General features: G+C 32.8%; 2 protein-coding genes across 3 annotated transcripts; one reads left to right on the top strand and one right to left on the bottom strand.

Moving 5' to 3' along the window:
- The first annotated feature begins 3,988 nt into the window (after positions 1-3,988).
- On the top strand, positions 3,989-13,515 carry LOC105168364 (Zincin-like metalloproteases family protein). Of its 2 annotated transcripts, XM_011088421.3 has the most exons (21): positions 3,989-4,250; positions 4,769-4,890; positions 5,493-5,656; positions 6,210-6,300; positions 7,140-7,319; positions 7,671-7,751; positions 8,568-8,645; positions 9,001-9,060; positions 9,377-9,469; positions 9,797-9,877; positions 9,974-10,136; positions 10,238-10,358; positions 10,460-10,529; positions 10,907-11,014; positions 11,369-11,466; positions 11,554-11,599; positions 11,913-12,009; positions 12,175-12,248; positions 12,320-12,424; positions 12,904-12,984; positions 13,174-13,515. In XM_011088421.3, exons 1-21 carry the CDS (start codon positions 4,118-4,120, stop codon positions 13,279-13,281), a joined length of 2,154 nt encoding a protein of 717 aa, XP_011086723.1. In that variant the 5' UTR covers positions 3,989-4,117; the 3' UTR covers positions 13,282-13,515. The 2 variants fall into 2 exon arrangements, with proteins under 2 accessions (XP_011086723.1, XP_011086725.1); XM_011088423.3 differs by lacking the exon at positions 9,001-9,060.
- A 188-nt stretch (positions 13,516-13,703) lies between these two features.
- Positions 13,704-17,454, bottom strand: LOC105168363 (ATP sulfurylase 2). Its single transcript, XM_011088420.3, has 5 exons — positions 16,608-17,454; positions 15,253-15,658; positions 14,562-14,822; positions 14,264-14,350; positions 13,704-14,124 (listed from the first exon to the last, which is right to left on the bottom strand). Exons 1-5 carry the CDS (start codon positions 17,168-17,170, stop codon positions 13,990-13,992), a joined length of 1,452 nt encoding a protein of 483 aa, XP_011086722.1. The 5' UTR covers positions 17,171-17,454; the 3' UTR covers positions 13,704-13,989.
- Between the last annotated feature and the right edge of the window lie 2,827 nt (positions 17,455-20,281).

Here is a 20,281-nt window from a genome sequence, read left to right as displayed (position 1 = left end):
AATGTATAAAAACTTTTTCTGTATTAAAATTTTACAAAAAAATGTTTCTACTAGAAATGTTTCGAATAAATTATGAAAAAAAAATCACCCATCAATTATATACATTATAATACCTATAAAACGTTACAAAATTATAATTTTGTCTGATCTGAATCAAGAGATTACAATGACCTCAAGGTAGCTGATCCAAAAGGTGTTTGGGCGTTGAGAACACGAACAAGCCGTTAAGTTCACTAGGAGATCTCCAAGACTCCAACTAAGACCATCCGATATTGAAGTTAGTGAGTGTACACCCAAAGAGAGGAAACATGAGATTATCTCAGTTAAAAATGGCGTACCTTAGTCCAAAATAGTTATAAGGTATTCATAAAACCAAAAGTATATACTTGTACGGGCCAACAAATCTCGATCTGGAGCTTTTAGGTACATATCGCCGAGTTGGGTCAAATTTAACATGTACGTCCTTAGCAGGGTAAAAACACGTAGATCTTTATTTTGTAAAAGTATTTTGTCTTTACAAGGGAATGTTTTGATCTTTTCGTTACTATACTTGATGTATTCCCACAACAATTTCTGATGAAGATTTCGACAATTAAACCTAAATATAACTCCAGTACTTTAAAAAAATCAAAACGAACAATACTTTGTATATAGATCAACTTGATCTCATTAATGCTAAAGTTGTGACAATAGATTGACAGGCTCTTTTGGTACTCATTACTAATTATGCCAATCACAACTGCAACATTTTGTGGATTTATTGACAATACAATACACCAATTCACCCTACAACTGACCCACTATTGGTTCAAAAGGCCCACACTAAACGTCTCAGATATTTTGACTTTAAGATTGGACATATTAAATTTTTATTTTTAGTATAAATATAATATTTTATGATGTTTTATTTTCTTCCAATAATTAATTTTTTGAGTTAAATTAAACCAAGTATAGAAAAAAATTATAATTTAAACTTTTAATCCAATTATAATTATTTTTTATTTAATTACGTAAAAGGCCCACCACATGTTGCAAGTCCATTGGGTGGGCTTAAATTCAATTTATTTATGTTAAAAATTATAAGTAGTTCTCCATCAGTTATTTTTTCAAAAACTTAAATTTTATTTTTTTCCCCACTTTTAGCTTTCGTATTTCAAATATTTCCAACTTTTATTACTTCTCAATTTAGAACATTCTCACCATAAAAATAACAGTGTGCCTCATTCACCATCATGGTATTATTTATTGCGCAAATTACTTATATATTGTATAATTTCTAATAATGCTATTTGATGAGTAACCTGTTTTAGTCGCGCCACAAGAGTCAAAAGATTTTTTTAAAAAAAATAAAATTAATGGGGGACTAACCTGCAAAATAGAGGTTAGTGGCCCGATGCTTAAATCAACAATAGTTTACTGAGATAAATAAAGGAAAAACTCGAGAGAATGTGAAATAATGCTGGAGTATGCTGATAAAATGATGAAACTTGAGTGGACTGCGAAAGGTGAGCCAAACGTAGCTAAAAAACGAGAGAGAATTGAGTGTGTGAGTAAGAGATACTTGATTCCGAATGACTACACAAATGCTTTTATTTATAAGCTGCCGTAGATCAAGATCTGAGAATTAGTTAAGGCAAAATGATATGTCGTAGGAAAGCTGCATGTGTTAACTAATCAACAGAAAAACCCTTCATGGTTTTTGACTTAGTTAAACGAAGATATTGCCATTTTAAAGAGCCTTGCCGAGTCTATCTATCAATTTGGAAATCTATTACTTGCTGTTTAAAAAGTTTATTTTTCAGCCGGATTATTTGAAATTAGATGGAGATACTTTAGTATGACATATTCAAAGGTGTCAGCGGCATGTGAAGTGTCGTCTATGCTGTATTTATATTTGTTTTTTGGATCTGCCAAATTAATAATAATAGAAAATATTATAAACTTAATGTCTTTATTGATGGCCATCAAGTTCGATTGGAAAATACTTTTGTAGTTTTGTGGTTTAAAAAAATGATTAAGGGATGTATCATTATTGAAAAGTAAATCATAATGTTGGTGTTGTATTAATGGGTGATACAAAGCGTAAATTATAAAATTTAATTCCTTCATTTGACAGTAAGTCTTATATGGTAACAATTATTCTTCCTTTCTTTTGTTTTCTAGTCAATAATTCAATTACGCCAACACTTTATTTTTATTGGTCAAAGGAAAATACACAAATCATCCCTGCAATTTCACATGCAATACATACATAAATACGTATGTATTTATAATTTTTTATTGAATTTTATTTTGAGATAATTACATTCTCCTTCTCTGAGGTTTAGGGTAATTATACGTAGACCTCTTGTGATTTGAGAATTTACATCTTGCACCCTGATGTTTGCTTTCGTCTAACAAATAAGTTCTTCAGTTAGTTAAAGTTTATTGAATTGTTGATATTAATTAAAAAATTGAATAAAAATTAATATTTACCATCGATTGACTTATTACTGACTTACTGCAAGTTAAATAATTATTTTTTATTTAAATTATCTTTATAACAGTGAAGATATACTCCTCACATGCATTAACGTGTGAAGACGTATGAGAGTAATTTGGTCATAAAAAACTTATTTGACCTGCAATGAGTCAATCGGAGATAAAATATATATATTTTTTAATTAATATCAACAATTATGTGAATTTTAAATAACAAATGGATTTGTTTGTTTAATGAAAGCAAACCTCATGGGTGTTAAATATAAATTTTCAAACCACAAAAAACCTATGTATATTTACATCAAACCTCAGGAGAAGGAGTGTAACTATCCCTTTTATTTTTTTATTTGTAATGACGACTAATTTGAACGTAAATGTCATTAAATCGAGACAATTTGTTTTGACGCATATTGATTATGCAAAAATTTTAAAAAATATGATTGTGGCGTTTAAATTTACAACTTATATAATAATTAGTATCTTGCGAGTACTTCTTTTGTTTTAAATTATTATTATTATTATTATTTTTATGTTAAAACTTCTGGACAATCATTTACACTAGCACCCTAAGCATGTGTATAATTGAAATATTTAATATATTAAAATAAAAATAAAATAAGAGAAATGAAAAAAAAAAAAAAATTTGACCTCAATTGAATAAAAAATATAATCAATAAAATAAAATGGATGATTAATGTTTGTAAATGAAATAGATATAAGTAAGAACATTTTAGTAAATAAAATGAGTTTTATATAATATTTAATTGAAATATAAAGTGTTAAGATTTTGAAGTTATATTTGAATTGATTAAGGGTCGGAGAATGGTAATTATTAATTCTTAAAATAAATGTTGTTAGGACCAGAGGGGGCTCCCTTGAAATTGCAAAATTCAAATTACTAGCAATAAATTATTTGAATAATTCAAAAAATTTCAAATTATTCGATTCTAAATTTAAATTATATTTTGTTAAATTTTGATAAATTTTAAATTGTTCTAATATAGAGTTATTTGAAATCATTCTTTTAAAGGATAATTGTACTTACACCCATGATCGTTGATTTATTTACACAAACTATCCCTATATTTTAAAAAATTACATATACTTCCACATCAAAAGTCAATATCATTTATACAAATCACCTTTGCTTTTTAAAAATTACATACACCCAAATTATTCGTACTTTTTGATTTCAGGGATTTATTTAATTATACAAAAAATAAAAATAATTTCTATAAATAAACCATAAATTAGAGATATAAATATAATTATGCATTCTTTTAAATCATCGTCTTAAATTTAAACTTATAATTTCAAATGTAACTTAAAAATTATTTACGAGAAGAAATTTTTATTATGAATTTAAAATATATAATTTTTTAAATTTATCAATTGAAATGTAATATTGATTCAATAAGATTATTTTAAAAATAAATATAATCCCTGACAAATTGAATATTTCAATATTTGGTGAAATATTTTCAGTATATTGTGAAGTCCGCCTTTATTTCCCTCCCATTTGCCGTCTCTCCCATCCTCACCTGCTTCCGTATTAAATTAATACAAATAAGAATCCAGAGCGGACACACACACAGAGAGAGAAATTGAAGGGGGAGAAGAATAAGGAAATCAAAGAATGGAGATTGAAAGGAAGAGAAGAGAAAGAAGAAATCTGATAGTTTTGACCGGAGCAGCTGCAGTGCTCGCTGTTGCAGTCAACTTTGCCTTCACTGCACTCAACACCCACATCAAGAATCGCAAGAAGAAAGGTCTGCACACACACACCCGCCTGTGTTTATGTGTGGATGCTTGGGTTCATGGTTTTGTCATATTTTCTGTCTTTTCTGGTGTAATTGAGTAGAGCCCAGTTGCTCCTTTGCTGTTTTGAGGTTTCTTTAATCTTTATGCCTAAAAATCGGTTCTTGTGAAGTTCTGAGTTTAAAGAAGTGGGTTAGGAGGTACACGTGCTTTGGGTGGAATTTTGGGCTCTTTGTAATGTTTTTTGACTTATTTTTTAGCGTAATTGTGGATTAGCCAGTTGTCTTTAGCTGTTTTAAGTTTTCTTGGTGCATATGAATTAGGTGTTGCAATGTTCTTCATTTCAAGAATTGTACTTGGAGATGTGCATGTTGTGTTTAATGGAGGTTTTGGGGATTTCCAATGTTGTTAACTTCTTTTTAGTTGAAATGTAGGCAGCTTAGTTGGTTTTAGATGGTCATTTTATTTGATATGTAAATTTGATGTGTATCTCATTTTTGAAGTTTGGTTTATTATTTTCAAATTTCAGTGGTTCCGGGATCAAATGTGCGGATAAATTTATCCGCTTCTGAAATACTGAGGTTAGCGGACCACATTGTTGCAAAATCTAAGGAGGTTCATGATACAATTGCTTCAGTTCCACTTGACAAGGTAATATATAAATTTTAACTAATGGATGTGACAAGAATAAAGAAAAGAATGCAGCATTATAGTTATGACCTCTTCTTAGAGTCCGTTGCCTGAATTGTATTTGTGATTAGAGACTAAGTCGGCTCATGCTCATTAAGTAAAGGATCCACTTTGATGTGTGAAATTGAGCTTGTGTCGGAAGTTGAAACTGTGAAGGTTTTTGTTCAACTGAATTAATCTGCAACCAATTCCACATTTGACCTCCAACTTCATGCTGCTAAATCTAATAGAAATATAATATATAAGTTTTTTACAGGTGCTTCAGATGGATCTGAATGAAAGCTAATATAGATGAAATACTTATTGATAATGAAGCTTTATCTGAATTTTATATTTTATTGACATAATTTAATATATACCTAAATTCCTGTGTGTTTCTAACAGTTGTTGGCATCCAACCTTTTAGGATAATTATAATTATCAAGGTTTATTTTTTGTCGAATTATTATATAGAAAAATTTCTAGATTCGCTTCAGTTGGCTCATGGTTGAAAATTCTTTCTCAGAATGCCTTTCCATGTTTGAAAACACCTGTATAACAAACTAATTTAAGTATGCTCACAGGTGACATATTCCAACACAATACTACCATTGGTGGAATTAGAAGCACAGCAATTTCCTCTGATACAGTCTTGTGCATTCCCTAAATTGGTATCTGCTTCTGAAGATATTCGTAAAGCAAGCACTGAAGCTGAGCGAAGAATTGATGCTCATGTTTCTGGATGCAGGTTTTATTTAGTTTTGTTTTTCCTCTCTTAGTCACTCCGATTGGAATGTTATGCCTTGGATAAGGACGTACATTTAGATGACTCTTAACACCAAGGAGAAGGAAAAAATATTCACAAATTAGAATGCTGTAGGAAACTGGATCAACTTAGCAAGTATTACATCCTATGCCAGTAAAATTGTCCCTGAGCCTAAATTTAATCTGATAATAGAATAATTGGTGTAAAAGCCTATCATGCATTTTCCACTTTAATTGCTTGTCTACTTGCGTTTTTCGCTTGGGATTAAACACTTTGAGGATATAAACCTTATCGAAGAGCATCTATCCAAGAAAACACATTTATACAGCTGTGTTTTCAAAAGGATATATATGGTTTTCGGTGTAGGTGGTGCTTTTGGATTTTGATCAATAATGCTGCAAACAGAAGTTGATTGATTTTGACCCCCTTCCAGGAAAATCTATAACAATAAATGCCCTAAATAAGGTTTTTCAGTTGAATCTTTTAGAAGAATTCTGAACATCTAATACTGTCTCTTTTCATGCAAACCATACAGTAAGCGTGAAGATGTGTACCGTGTTATTAAAGCTTTCACAGCACGGGGGGATTGGATGAGCTCCGAAGTCAAGCGTTTTGCACAGTATTTGGTATGAACCTGTAAGCAAATTATCTACCGCCTGATGTGGCACTCATGAATGGTCTATTTATAGGCTATACCAATCTTTCTTTAATCTTCGGCGGCTTAGCCAATTAGCAGTTTTCTACTGCATTTATCATCAAAGCACTTTCCTTCAGATTATATCATCTCATGTTGTTCATTGGCCTAGTGACAAGATTTTTAACTCTTAAGAGCTGTACCTTTCACATATTCCCAAAAGCTTTGTTACATCAATGGACAATTCAGAGGTGAGAACAAATTGTTGATTGGAATCTTTTGCCATGCTCTCATTTTATAGATTTTTATCAGCTACTCCCAGAAGCTATACATCAAAATTATGTAGAATTGCATAAAGGAAATGCAATCATAATTCAGTAGACAGTATAAGTTGACATTATTTTTCCCTTGGAAAAACTGCAAATGTACTTTCAATATCTTGTTTTTTTCTTGTTTATGCTAAGGTTGCTCTGCTATGGTCTTCATTCAGTCCAGTTTTGGATATAGATCATGCTAGTCATTGCCATTATCTTGATTATGTGCTTACCTTGTTACTCCTCCTTTTCGTAAAAAGAAGTATCTTTGTTATTGGTTACTTGGTTATAGTTTAATGGATTCTCCCTTTTGTAATACCATTACTTGGTTATTGTTCAATAGATTCTGCTTTTTATAATATCATGTCTCCCATGCACAACATAGAGAAATTGAAGCAACAACCAGACACTTGCTCGGCAGCTGGTTCATGAAAAGAATTTTTTTCCCTCTTGATGCCTTTTTGTTCTGAAAACAGGGTGTATTAGTCAAGTCTTTATTTGTAATGTCTAGTGACAGGTTCAAGACTTTGAACGGAACGGATTGAATCTCACCTCAACTAAGAGGGAGGAGTTGCAGCGTTTGAGGGCTCAAATAGATGAGCTAAGTATGCGATACATCCGAAATCTGAATGATGATAATACATTTCTTCTTTTCCATGATATGGAGCTAGTTGGTTTGCCTCCAGAGTTCCTCAAGGTTGTGAGTTCGGTGTTCTATATTTCATTAAAAACCTACATATTTTGAATTTTAATTTTCAATAGTCATCTAGATTTATAGCCTTTCGTCCTTGATACCATATGGATGCATTCTTTGTTTAGTGAGAATATAAGTCGGTCACAAGGTGAGACAGTATTATGAACTCAAGTTTCAAATCTGTCAAAGTGCGAGAAACCAGTTTCTTAGAAGAAACTAAGACCCACTACGTTCTTTTAATTTTGTCCAGATTCTAAAATTAAGAATGATTAAATGACTTGATCGCACACTATTCGAGCTCCATCACTGTCTTTGCTGCCTGGAGTAGCACAATGATATCTGTCTTTGTTTCAGAGTTTGGAGAAAACTGAAAATGGTAAATTCAAGGTTGTGTTGAGAAGCCATCATGTGTCACCTATTCTCGAGCTATGTAAGGTAAATTTTCGAAAGATATTGCTCATCTATTCACCTGTCCAAGTATACTACCAATTATCTTGTGGCATCCATTTGCTTTCATGTGGAGGTATAACTTTTTCAACTTCATTTTTGCAATCTTAAGTTATAAAAGGTAAAGTTTTGCAGTAGGCCGGCTGATATTACCTGCCCTTAAGATTTGAAAATTGACTATAGATGCCTGATTGGAAAAAAGTTGGATATCTGTAATGTGGTCTCAATGTGACGATCAGTATGGAATATTGAACTTATTTGGAATATTAAATATATATTATTGAAATATCCACCAGTTAGATGCCTGTTTGAAGAAAGTTGGAGTGCAATGAATTTATTCAGGAAAGGAAAACAAAATTTTGAAATGTTAGGCAGTTGAGTAAAGATCACATGAACCCTTCAGCAACCTATTGTTCCTAACACTAAGTATTGTATATTATGTTTAGAATTTTCTTTTTAATATTATTAGGAATTAGTAAAAATATTCACGAGTGAAAGTGGTCGCAGTTGGGCGTATGTTTGAAGAAAATTGGACAGTAAGGATTTACAAGGGAAATAAAATCTCAAATCTTGAACATTTGAATAAAGATTAGAATTAGCAAGGAGATGTTTATTCCTTCAGCTCTACTAATTTTCTTAGAATATTCCTTTTCACATTATTACAACTATTTCCTGCAAATTTTCATTTATGCATTGCATATGACTCCTGAATGTTTTGTGAGTTGTATATATATTCTGATACTAATATAGAACCACACTGCAATTCATATATTTATGCTTCATAAGTACTTTGCTGTTCTGAAGGTAGGATCGACCAGGAAGTCTGTAGCTGTGGATTATGGGAGGAGATGCGAAGTAAATCTTTCTGTATTGGAAAAGCTGGTAATATCTCGATGCTCATCCATAATCAACTAATGCATATAGTTTCCTATTGTACTTCGTCTTGCCCTTATTAGACTTCATTTTACTTTAGATATTCTGCACTGCCATCTCTTCTATAAGTGTACAAGGTCTGGGGATGACATTGATTATTGCTTTATGATTTTTCTGTGACTCTGAATTGACGACGAACCATGGGGAGTTGGAAAAGGTTCTGTTTGATGCAAGACATTTTTTAGATAGGTATTTTGCTTGTAGTCTTTCTACCTTAAACACAATACTTAGGAAATAGTATATCTGTATGGATTCCTGAGGATCTTCTATTATATGATGGAAATCTTGTTGGAAACTGTTGTAGGAAGTGGAAGACTGTCTATTCAAGGTGTTGCTAGGGTTTCCTTTGAATTGTAAGATCAGTGTAAGTTGTGGGCTTAAGGTTCAGTAATGTAACACAAGGGACGGGTATTGGGACTGATGAAGTCAAAATGATGAGCTGTTTTTTACTGTACTCCTGAAACTGTCCCATTTTTGGTTCTATCTCTGAAGGGTTGGCCTTGTTAGGCTACCTTCTTAGTCTGGAAATAAGGTGACAGTGCAAGATAATTGAAGTTTTGCACTGCTTCATTGCTCAAAATTATGAGTGAATGTTTTGTTACAAATTCTAGTTTCTTGTGCACCCTACGTCTAAATAAGGAAGAGCCACTTGACATTCATATTCTCTCTTGTACTGCCAGATTCAGTTGCGTCATAAACTCGCCAGATTACTAGGCTACTCAAACTATGCAGAATATGCTATTGACCGCAGAATGGCAAAGTCGTCAACAAAGGTTTGTCCGGGTTTATATCAGTAATTCCTGAACTTATACTTTCATATTGCCTAAAATCGATTCACCTATGCCCCTAAGCAATTATTTCTCTTTTCTGTCCAGTTTTATGTTTAGAAAAATAATCACTATGAGAACTTTCAAAATTTGCTTGGTGGGTCAAGGACCTACCTAGTTTGCCAAATGACATTAATGACTGGTCAGAAAATGATCGGATTGTGTTTCTGTTGTTTCCCCCTGCTTGTTATGCTTCATACACTATGTATTTGTATTATGACATTACTTCTATGAATTACTTGATCTGGAAAAAGTCGCTACTGCTGTCTTTAGGTATTTGAGTTCTTAGAAAAAATATCCGGAAGCTTAACTGAGTCAGCATCAAAGGAACTCTCTCTGTTAAAGGAAATGAAGGTTGGCATGTCTCTTTTCTTCTCAATTGTCCCATTTTTGTCTTGTTAATGGATCATAATCCTTTTTCTGAAACTTTGTTATGCTGATGTGTTTAAGAGAAAAGAGGAGGGACAAATTCCCTTTGGAATTGAAGACCTACCATATTATGTCAAGAAGATAAAGGAACAGCAGTTTGGTCTGGATTTTGGAGTTGTCAAGCAGTATTTTCCCATCAATTTAGTTTTATCCGGGATCTTCAAAATATGCCAAGACCTATTTGGTAATTATTTGCACGTTTTTGTGGAAGTGGAATTGTGTATCTTTGTTGACTAATGCTCATAACATGGTATATTACGCTCTAGTTTTCTCTCCTTAATGCAGGCTTGAGATTTGAGGAAGTAGTAGGTGCAGAAGTTTGGCATCAAGATGTGCAGCTTTTTTCAGTTTTTGACTTGAGCTCTGGCGAACTCATGGGTTACTTTTATATTGATATATATAGCAGGTTCATTTTTTCAGTTTATTTGTTTAGTTAGCTGGATTCAAGTGAATAATACTTTACCTTTATGATAAACGAATCTGAACCCCATGTTGCATTTAAAATAGGGAAGGAAAATATGGGCATACCTGTGTTGTGTCTCTTCAAAATGGTTCATGGATTAACAGTACAAGACAGGTAAATATGTCATCCTTTCCATCATGTGTTGATTTATGGCAGTTCTGATTGTTGTTTTTCATTATCCGGTGAAATCTACACCACATCTGGAATTGGTTTGAACACTGATAGTTTGTTAGTATTCATCTTATTTTTTCAACTTCTCTTCAAATACATCAGGTGGCTGATTTTGCCCTTGAACCATGATGCCTTTTTTGTTGTACACTTGTACTGGTTGTGGTTATTCATCATATCAATAGTCATTTGGCGGAGTATGCATTATGCATCCTCCTGCAACTTATCATTACTAGCAACATGTGAATGAGTCTTGGCTATGTTGTCCTTTTGCTTATAGGTTTGTTTTCAAAGTTGGACTAACATCAATTTATTATTTCCAGATTCCAGTGGCATTACTTATTTCTCAATTGCAAAAGGAAGTTGATGGACGTCCTGGATTGCTGAGATTCTCTGAAGTAGTAAATTTACTCCATGAGTTTGGTCATGTGGTAAGTTTCTTTCAGATTACTCAGATTCTATAAAACTACTCTTGTTTAGTATAAAACATGAAACATCAACTGAGGTAAATTGATTGCTTTTTTCTGTATTATACTCTGAACTCATTCATATCAGTCTGTTGCGATCTGAAGCTCCATTTTAGGCTTCAAAGGCTTCCATTATCATATCGTTAATCTTATTAGATGGTTTGGTGATTTTACTTGAGCAATTTGCCACTTCGTCCAACTTTACTACTTTCTCTTGCAAATTCTCTTCTGATTGATGTGCTTTCTTATCAAGGTCAAGATACGTCTTATGAAATGACCGCTTTTCAATTAATTAACTACTTCATCTGTTGATATTAGGTCCACCATATTTGCAATCGCGCCCCATTTGCAAGATTTTCTGGCTTACGCTTGGATCCTGACTTTGTCGAGATCCCATCCCTCTTACTGGAGAAATGGTAAATATTATAATGTTTAAGTGTTCTCATTATATATATGTATATATATCTCCTCCTGAGATAATCAAGTCAATTTTTTTTGCTTAGGTGTTACGAAAGCAGCTCTCTGAAACTGATCTCTGGTTTCCATCAGGTAATTTTGTTGTTTACTTCATCTCTCTGACTTTTGGGTTAAGTACAGTCTCAAACTTAAGAATTGTTTTGATTACCTTTTCTGGAAATCGTGTGGCTAAATAGACAGAATATTTGCTATCCTCTAGGGATGCAAGAGTCCTTCGTGTTTGTCAGTGCCGATTTTCTCTTGTTATTCCTTTCGTCTTGAACCCTCTGCATTTAAACCTCAAATCTGACTCTTCCTGTCTTCTAGGTCTACCACTAAGCTGCACTTGTTTTCAGTAATGTTAAAGCCTTTTTAAATCTGTTGAAATACATTTCCTTTTTTCCAGGATATCACAAAGCCAATCGATGATGAGATGTGTAAATCACTTAAGAGATGGTGGTGTTCCTTCTCAGCCCTCAAACTGAAACAAGAAATTCTTTATTGTAAGTCTTCTCTTGGAACCACATCTAACACTTCTTTCGCATTCATACTATAGTAGTTGGATCAAGGTTTCTGGATGTTTCAAATTACATGTTAAGCATATTATAGAAAGGTTGCTACAAAGAATATTTGCTCATTTCGTCCACTCAATGTGCTCTTGTTTTCAGGCCTTTTTGATCAGATTATACATTCCAGTGAAAACGTAGACATGATTGGGTTGTTTAAGCATCTCCATTCCAAGGTATTCTTTCGTAATGATTTCCCAGGCAATGTCGGTGTATAAGCATGCTTAATTCTCTCTCATAATGGCAGGTTATGTTAGGATTACCGATGTTAGAAGGAACAAATCCAGCTTCTTGTTTTCCTCGGACTGCTATTGGCTATGAAGCTACTTGCTACAGTAGGATATGGAGTGAGGTTTGAGCCGTCCCCTTGTCATGATATTGTTACTGCATGTAGATTAATTTGTGGGGTGGACAATCCGCCACAGGTTTTGATATTCCCTTACATTATGCTAATAATTATGACATGAGATTGCATTATGGATTGCATTATTCTTTAAGGTTTGATGCACCCCATAGCATGATATACGATTATTTTGGAGCTACAATTTGATAGAAAATTGCAAGACAGATTATGAAATGTTTGCAAAAAACAATCAGGAAAATCAAGCACAAGATACACAAATGTTTGTATGGTTCAGATAATGCTCCTCACACAACAGATGGTCTCTCACTTACGTTGAGGCGCTTGTAAAAATTGTAACATTGTAATTTTCCTGTAGCAGTTGAAGTGTAACCTGAAAGTATAACATTGACTCAAACCCCATATCCAACATAGTTAGGGAAAACAAAGTTGTTGGATGTCTCTAATAGGTTCATTAATCTCACTGATAGGTGTTTGCTGCTGATATATTTGCCATGAAGTTTCGTGACGACATATTTAACCAGAATGCTGGCATGCATTTGAGGAACAAGGTAATGCGTATATTTTTGTTAAGTTTTGAATACTTTGTCTTCATCAAATTTGTTCGTGTCAAGATCAGATATTATTTCTGGTCTCCTCTAATCAGTTGCATATTTGCTGTATATCATACTTGAGATTCCGCAAGAAGCAAAATTTTCTGTGTTTAACTCTTCATATTTGCGGTCGATGCCATTTGACAGGTATTGGCCCCAGGAGGTGCAAAAGACCCTCTTGAGATACTATCGGATTTTCTTGGAAGGGAACCATCGATACAAGCTTTTGTAGACAGCAAAGCTCATTCAGTCTAGATGCCGTTTGTTCTTATACAGCAGGATGATAGTTTTTTTTGTGCATCCTGCAATTTTGCAGTTGCTACTGAAAAAATCATACAACATCGTTCTTTATGTTTGAAACGCGTAGATCTGTAATTGATGCTTTTGATGTTGTTGTAACTTATGAGTTAGGAAGCACTGCGGATTTTATGACATCTCATCGATGAGTGTAAATATTGCAACTTGAGTAAACATTTTTGTTGCACTTCAGATCTCTAGTTCAAATTGGTATTTCATATCGTATATTATGCCATGTGTATAAAATGTGTGTCATCTGTCTTTTTGTAAAAAATATTTACATATGGCGTGCGTATGTTAACTGAAATATGAGCTAAAATGCAAATTCACTTTTGTCGAAAGTAAGATTAAGAACTTCAACTCATTACGAGAACTCCAGAGGTCTAAAGAAACAGTTATCATAGCTAAAGCTTATGAATTGCATCCAGAATATAAAAGAAACACACAAGGTAAAAATGAAATGCAATTTGATGGTCATGACTTGCGACCGATGTCAACTAGTTACACCTCATGACTAATGCATGTCATTGTGCCAGATTCTCGTCTAAGAAGTCATAACCTCAATATGAGAATGATATCGCGCAAAATTTCCAAGTCTAAAATCGAATAGTAATCCTACTTCAATTGAGATTGTCTTGCATTAAACTTCATCAAAGAATGATTGCTCTATGCGGGCACAGTCTGCTTCAGTGTAGAATCCTCAGCCTGCAAGCTCTCGTAGAACTTGACCAAGACATCCCATCCTCCTGGACACATGAAACCATCTGGAGGATTTTCGCCAGTTCTTGCATAAGTCCGCATCTACAGAAGCAAACATGAAGATTTCATGAGATAATTTTCACATTTTCTACTGTCTCCAAAGAATATCAACATACAACTGGTCATGAGAGAGAGAGTTGAACATGATCTTGCAAATATCTACTCCTCGTAGAAGACTTACCTTGGTTCCAGAGATGAAGAGAAAATCTTTAGCACGAGAAGGGTCAAAAAATGCCATCTTCTTAGCGACAGTATCATATGCAGCCACCTATATTATCATGAAAATTAGATACCTATATGATAGTTCAAAGAGTGAATTTTGAGCAATGCTTTAACTAAGATGTACAATTGAACAACATGATCAAGAAAATAGTTATACTACTGTAAAGAATCGAGAATGTCCCACGAGTTACGATGTTCAGGAGAAGCTACACATCATATAATTCAAAGGTATAGAATTGTTATATCATGCCACCTACCCTGAACGGTAGAATGTTCAACTTTTCAAGACCAGGTGCCATACTTAGCACCTTCTTCCCATGATCTGGATCGTACAAGTCCCTATTCTCTGTCGGGTGGCCCATACCAGCAGGATCCCGACCCACAATGTAGAAATTGGCCCCTGCATTTATTCGTGCTTTCGCATGCCACTGTACTTCAGTTGGTCCTGCATAGTGCATTGGTGATGGGAAAATAGACACGATGGTAGTTTCAGGGTCAAGAACCCCATCTTCAAGTACCTTATCAAGAAAAGAGACATTTTCTTAAAATAAAGGATATAGTACATGTAGCGAAATAAATGACTTCCATTGACTCACAGCTTAGTTTAAGATATGCAGAGTATCAAGCTGGAAGGCCTTTCAGGAAGAAACTTTAGCTCTAATTAAGACTTTGGATAACAATTCTTTGCGTAGGTTGAAGACACATTGAAGAAAATTGCTCAAGGAAATATTCCTATTTTCATGAAAGAAACTATGCCGAAATGCTTTGAGTGCTCGATAATCTAAACTGACGATTCCCGATTAGCATGTCGTTGACTTGTTTTAGGTTCCTCTTAACGTACTACCTTAATGAGAATTCTAATTTTGTGTGAAGTTCTTCCCTATGCCACCAAGTGGCCATGTTCTCAAATATATAAATCAAAATGCTGATGATTGAGTATAGAGAAACCTTGCTGTGTTGTTCCATGCGGACATCAAGAGGGACGTCATCAGCCTTTGTGAAACCTCCCAATGGATGAAGCAAAAGAATTGGGTTCTTGTAACCCATTTCCAAAAGTCTCCGACGAGTATCGTTCATTAGCAAAGCATGACCATTATGTACTGGATTTCTCAGCTGAAAAGCAAAAACTGCATCCGCCTGACGTCTATCGAATTCTTTGCGCAGTTGTTGAGGAGAAAGCCTGTAGTGATCAAGACCATCATTGTATTGGATGGGCTTCAGCACTTCCAGGTCTCCACCAATGAGCCAATTTCCAGCCGGAGTAATTACCTCCTCAACATATGGTAGTCCTGGAGCTGTGGTTCCCCATGTTCTAGCAATTCTTTCTTCTTTGTTGTGCTTGTATATTTCAATACTGTCAAATAAACAGTACAATTAGAAAACAATATATATGTAAAAGATATACTGACTTCCATGATTCGGCATTACAGTCTCATTATGAATTCTGATGCATTTCTTTTAACGTATCGGATAAATAAGAGCTATTAGAAAACTCATCTATACAACATTCTTCTTGCCATGAGATTAATAAAATTTGGTCCCAGCAAACCACAAGGGAAACTAAGCAGTTCAGCGCATATGACCAGTGATTTTGAAACGATGAAATCAATTGGGTAGCATCCGAACAATTAGGAAATCTTGTATCAGCTTTCGACATATAACTGGAAACAATGAATTTGGTTAACGTCAAATCTTTTACCCCGGCCTCATCTTTACCAAACCCCTCACTCATCCAAAAATTTACAACAAAGAAAAGGAATTTAGAACTCAAATTTCACAATTCCTTTTGGTATGTGAGCATGTCAAAAGTAGATGAAAAAACAAAGTTTAGTTTCACATAATAGTTTAAATCCAAGAAGTCAATTACAAACAGTTATTTTCAGCACACAACCATCTTGCACTTGTGAATCCTGCTCTCTGGGCAACCCTCAACTAGGCACAGAAACAGTCGAATACAACATGTACACTGAGATCGAAGCCTTCTGCACAAGACGAGGTTAAAAGGGCAACGAACATTCATTTACTACAAAAGAATTAGGCCAAGAACTAGCCTATCAGGAAACTGGTTTTCTTGAACCTAACACATATAGCTGCACAAGCTGCATTTTTTTAAAACTTTTGCTAGTTGCTTATTCCACCATATATGAACTGTGAACTCTAATATTTTAATCATGAGAAACACACATCTCCCATAGCACAAAACAAACACATAATCATTAAAAATTATGGAAAAGAAAGATCATTTTCCATCATTTCCTTTTTTCTTTCCTCATACAGTTAACACTAGAAACAAACACACAAACCTGCTAAGAATGGCAACTAAATCACCATCAGGCCCAACCAATGCAACATTACCAGAGCCTCCAATTTTCTCCTTAACCTCATCATCAATAGCCAACACAATAGGCAGTGACATGTTAACCAAACTGCCATTTTCCATTCTCAAAGAATTGAAATGCAAGCTCTGCAAATACTCATTTTCCCTCATAAACCCCTTCAATGGGCTTGCCCAACCCTCACTTACCACATGAACCCACTCAAGATCAATCTTGGTCAATTTCACCTTGGGCAGAGCCTCAGCCTCAGAAATCTTCACACCCCTTTTGCTCTCAGGCACAACAAGATCCACCAACGCCCCCCCATCAGGCTCTATCAAAGAACTCTTCACCGCAAGACCGTTTCTTGAACAAGAAGATGACAAAGATTGCATTTTTTGGTGAGAAATCACAAGGGGGGCTAAAGGGTTGGAGTGGTATATGGGCTTTGAATGGAATTTGGTGCTGTAACCGCTTTTCTTGATTGATGTTGTCGCATGGCCTTGTGCTGATGCACTATTAACATGATGTAGCTTGATTGTGAGTGACATTTTTAATGTTGTAATAATAATAACAAATAAGAAAAGGCTCAATGCAAGAATTTGCTGTTTCTTTCTTTCTTTTCTTCTTCTTTTTTTTTTTTTTTTTTTTTTGAGGGGGTTTTGTTTAAAGATTATTGAATTCTTTGGTGAAGGAAATGAAAATATTTGGCTTTAGGGATCCAAGAAATTTGGTGGGATTTCTTGCTTGCTTGTAAGGATTGTTGTGGTGGTGGCTGTGGGAGTAGTGATGGAGTATGAGGAATATATGGAGATGCTGCCAACTGAAAAGGTGTCCACACACTCCACTCCTCAAGTTTGATGCTAATGGATGCTTGCTTTAGCAATTCATTCTTTATTTCCACGACTAAGATTATATCATAAACTTTAATTATCAAAATCCAATATAACAACAATAATTATTATTTAAGTAACTTGACGCACACACTTTGGTGAAATTTGAACTCACGACCTCACAATATTTTTTTCTCTTTCCTTTTTGCTGAGTTCTATTATAATTGCAGATTAAATTTTTTATTTCGAATCTTATTGTATCTTTTATTTTATTTAATATATACTGTACAGTGTACAATATTTTTTAAAAAAATATAAATACATACGATGTAATCTTTGTCATGTAATATACACATATTGAATGGAATAGAAAATTCGATCTACTTTGTAGAAATTAAATTAAAATGAAAGCATTACTATTAGAATTTTTGGAATTGATTTTAATGAAGTCTTTTCCATTTTAAATCAAGAAAGGTCCAAAAAGTAGTCAAAATTGCACAAAATTGTTGTTGGAATTTTAGCAAAATGCATTTCTTACTTTTTTGGTTTCTAGGAAAGTCATATTTGATATGATTCTTATTATGTAGGTTCATAAGATTGGTCAATAATATGAAGATTTTCTTATCCTATATAGGTCAAAATTGAGTTGGATTGGATCATACCAAAAATCGCTTTGTTGGTTTTATTTTTAATTTTTTTTGTTACAATAAAATAAAAGAGAGAAAAATAAAGATATGTATATACATTTTGAAGACCCTCGAATATATTTAATTTTGTATTTTTGCATCAGTAATAAATAAATAAAAAATAAGATAAAGTACCTTAAATCGTGTGCTTTAAAGAGCATTGATCTTGGCTTGTTTTGATATTATCTATCTATACTATTATAAACAAAAGAAGTGCTATAAATACAAAATAACGGCTTTGACACTGTTGTATCAATTTTTCTGATCTCAAAAATACTTTTCAATTAATAAAATAATTAATTTATTCAATTTTTCAGATGTTACATTTATTTAACTATTTAATTCATATATTTTATTTATAATATATTTTAAAATATAAAAATTATATATTTATTATATATACGTAGAAACGAGGCGACACAACAACTATCATTATAAAATTAGTGGCATCTTCATCTTCCTCCTCTGCTTTACTCACACCCATTTTCTTTCTTGTCACATCAATGGTCTCTAATTGTTTCTACATGTGTGGTTTGTGATTTATTTCATTTTCTTTTAGAAAATGATGGTCCCCCTACTCTATTTATTTATTTCCTCAAATATTGATTAATTCGAATTTCAAAAATTACTAATTATGAATTGAAAATATGTAGATAATAGTCAAGATGAATACGTAACAAAGAAAAGTAAAATCAGATATGATATTGTTGATCTTCCTGTAGGAATTTGTGGAATGTCACTGTTAATTTCTTTTGGGGTAAATTATACGTAGAACCTTATAATTTGGTATAATTACGATTATCATCTTATTGTTTGAGAAATTATTGATACTCTATCAATACTCAAGAGAGGTTGTTGTATACCTTAATAATATTACAACGACTCTCTCAAAATTTATCATAATTATAAATATTTATTGATTTGTTGTTTTAAAAAATTACGAATAATTTCTAGTCGTCTAACATATATTTTTCTTATAATGAGCTGTCACGAGACGTATTTGTTAGATGACAATTACATTTATGGGGATATTTGTTATTTTTGAACAACGAGGGGATGTTTGTAATTATGACAAATTTTAAGAGAACTCATTATAATTTATCCATAATTAAAAGGATAAATTACAACAACATCTTGAGGTTAGGCCTAATTATACCAAGTACCTCATGTTCTTCATAAAAATTATAAATGCACCCCCTAATGTTGTAATTGTATTAGTTTATGATGGTATTTTCTTAGGAGAAAAAATTTACATAAATTCTTTTTAAGGTATATTACATCGGTATCACCTCAAAAGATGCACTTGTAATTTAACAAAAGGCCCCTAAAGTACGTACATTACATCAACACTCTGACGGGCTATACTTATAATTTTATAAAAGACATGAAACATTTGTATAATTAGATCAAACCACATAAGCTGATGTAATTTATTCTACCCAAAAAGTATTTGATAAGAACTAAAATTTCATATATCGAGGCCCCAAAACTTTTTATTTGGTAGTAATCTACGGAGGTGTGTGTCTATTTATACTAGCATTGTGGCATGCTATTTTTATGTGTATATAATAAATAATATTTTACGTAACAGAATACATTATAAATAAGATAGAAATATATTAATTGGATAGTTAAGCTAATGTAAACATAGAAAGTTGAATAAGTTAGTTAGCTTATAAATTAAAGGATATTTTTGGTATTATAAAAATTTGGTACATCGATGTCAAAATCGGCACTTTGTATCTATAATATCTCTTTTCTTTATAATAGTATAAATAACAGCTTGGAATTTATTATATTTGTGATACTTTGTGTCTTGAAACTATTTATGTACTTGATAGGATTTTGAGTATGTGATGTAATTATAATTAATTTATGAGTGTCATCATATGTATAATGTAATTGATTGTAGATATCAATTTTAATGAATTAATTATTTCACAATTAATTCTTACAATGGAGAAATCAATAAAATGAAAATTGATTTTTTACAATTAATTATTTAAAAAATACGTCCAAAGTGATGGATATATGTTCAATATAATATAATTTTATGATAATTTTGGATTTGAGTTAAATATAATTAAATTAATCGTCCCAAATATTATATTTACTACTATTCATAAAGCAATGAATAAAACTT

This window comes from Sesamum indicum, linkage group LG8, assembly GCF_026168435.1.
Source record: "Sesamum indicum cultivar Baizhima isolate 11 linkage group LG8, ASM2616843v1, whole genome shotgun sequence".
NCBI lineage: Eukaryota > Viridiplantae > Streptophyta > Magnoliopsida > Lamiales > Pedaliaceae > Sesamum > Sesamum indicum.
This window is presented reverse-complemented; position numbering and strand designations above follow the sequence as displayed.

Bases quoted from the DNA above. Each gene is read 5' to 3' on its own strand.
- LOC105168364 (XM_011088421.3), top strand. From the start codon at position 4,118: ATGGAGATTGAAAGGAAGAGAAGAGAAAGAAGAAATCTGATAGTTTTG. The intron at 10,530-10,906 runs GTAAATATGTCA...TATTATTTCCAG, and splicing joins GGATTAACAGTACAAGACAG to ATTCCAGTGGCATTACTTAT. The intron at 12,425-12,903 runs GTTTGAGCCGTC...TCTCACTGATAG, and splicing joins ACAGTAGGATATGGAGTGAG to GTGTTTGCTGCTGATATATT.
- LOC105168363 (XM_011088420.3), bottom strand. From the start codon at position 17,170: ATGTCACTCACAATCAAGCTACATCATGTTAATAGTGCATCAGCACAA. The intron at 15,659-16,607 runs GTTTGTGTGTTT...TTTATTTGACAG, and splicing joins TTAGTTGCCATTCTTAGCAG to TATTGAAATATACAAGCACA. The intron at 14,351-14,561 runs GTAGGTGGCATG...ATGATAATATAG, and splicing joins TGAACATTCTACCGTTCAGG to GTGGCTGCATATGATACTGT.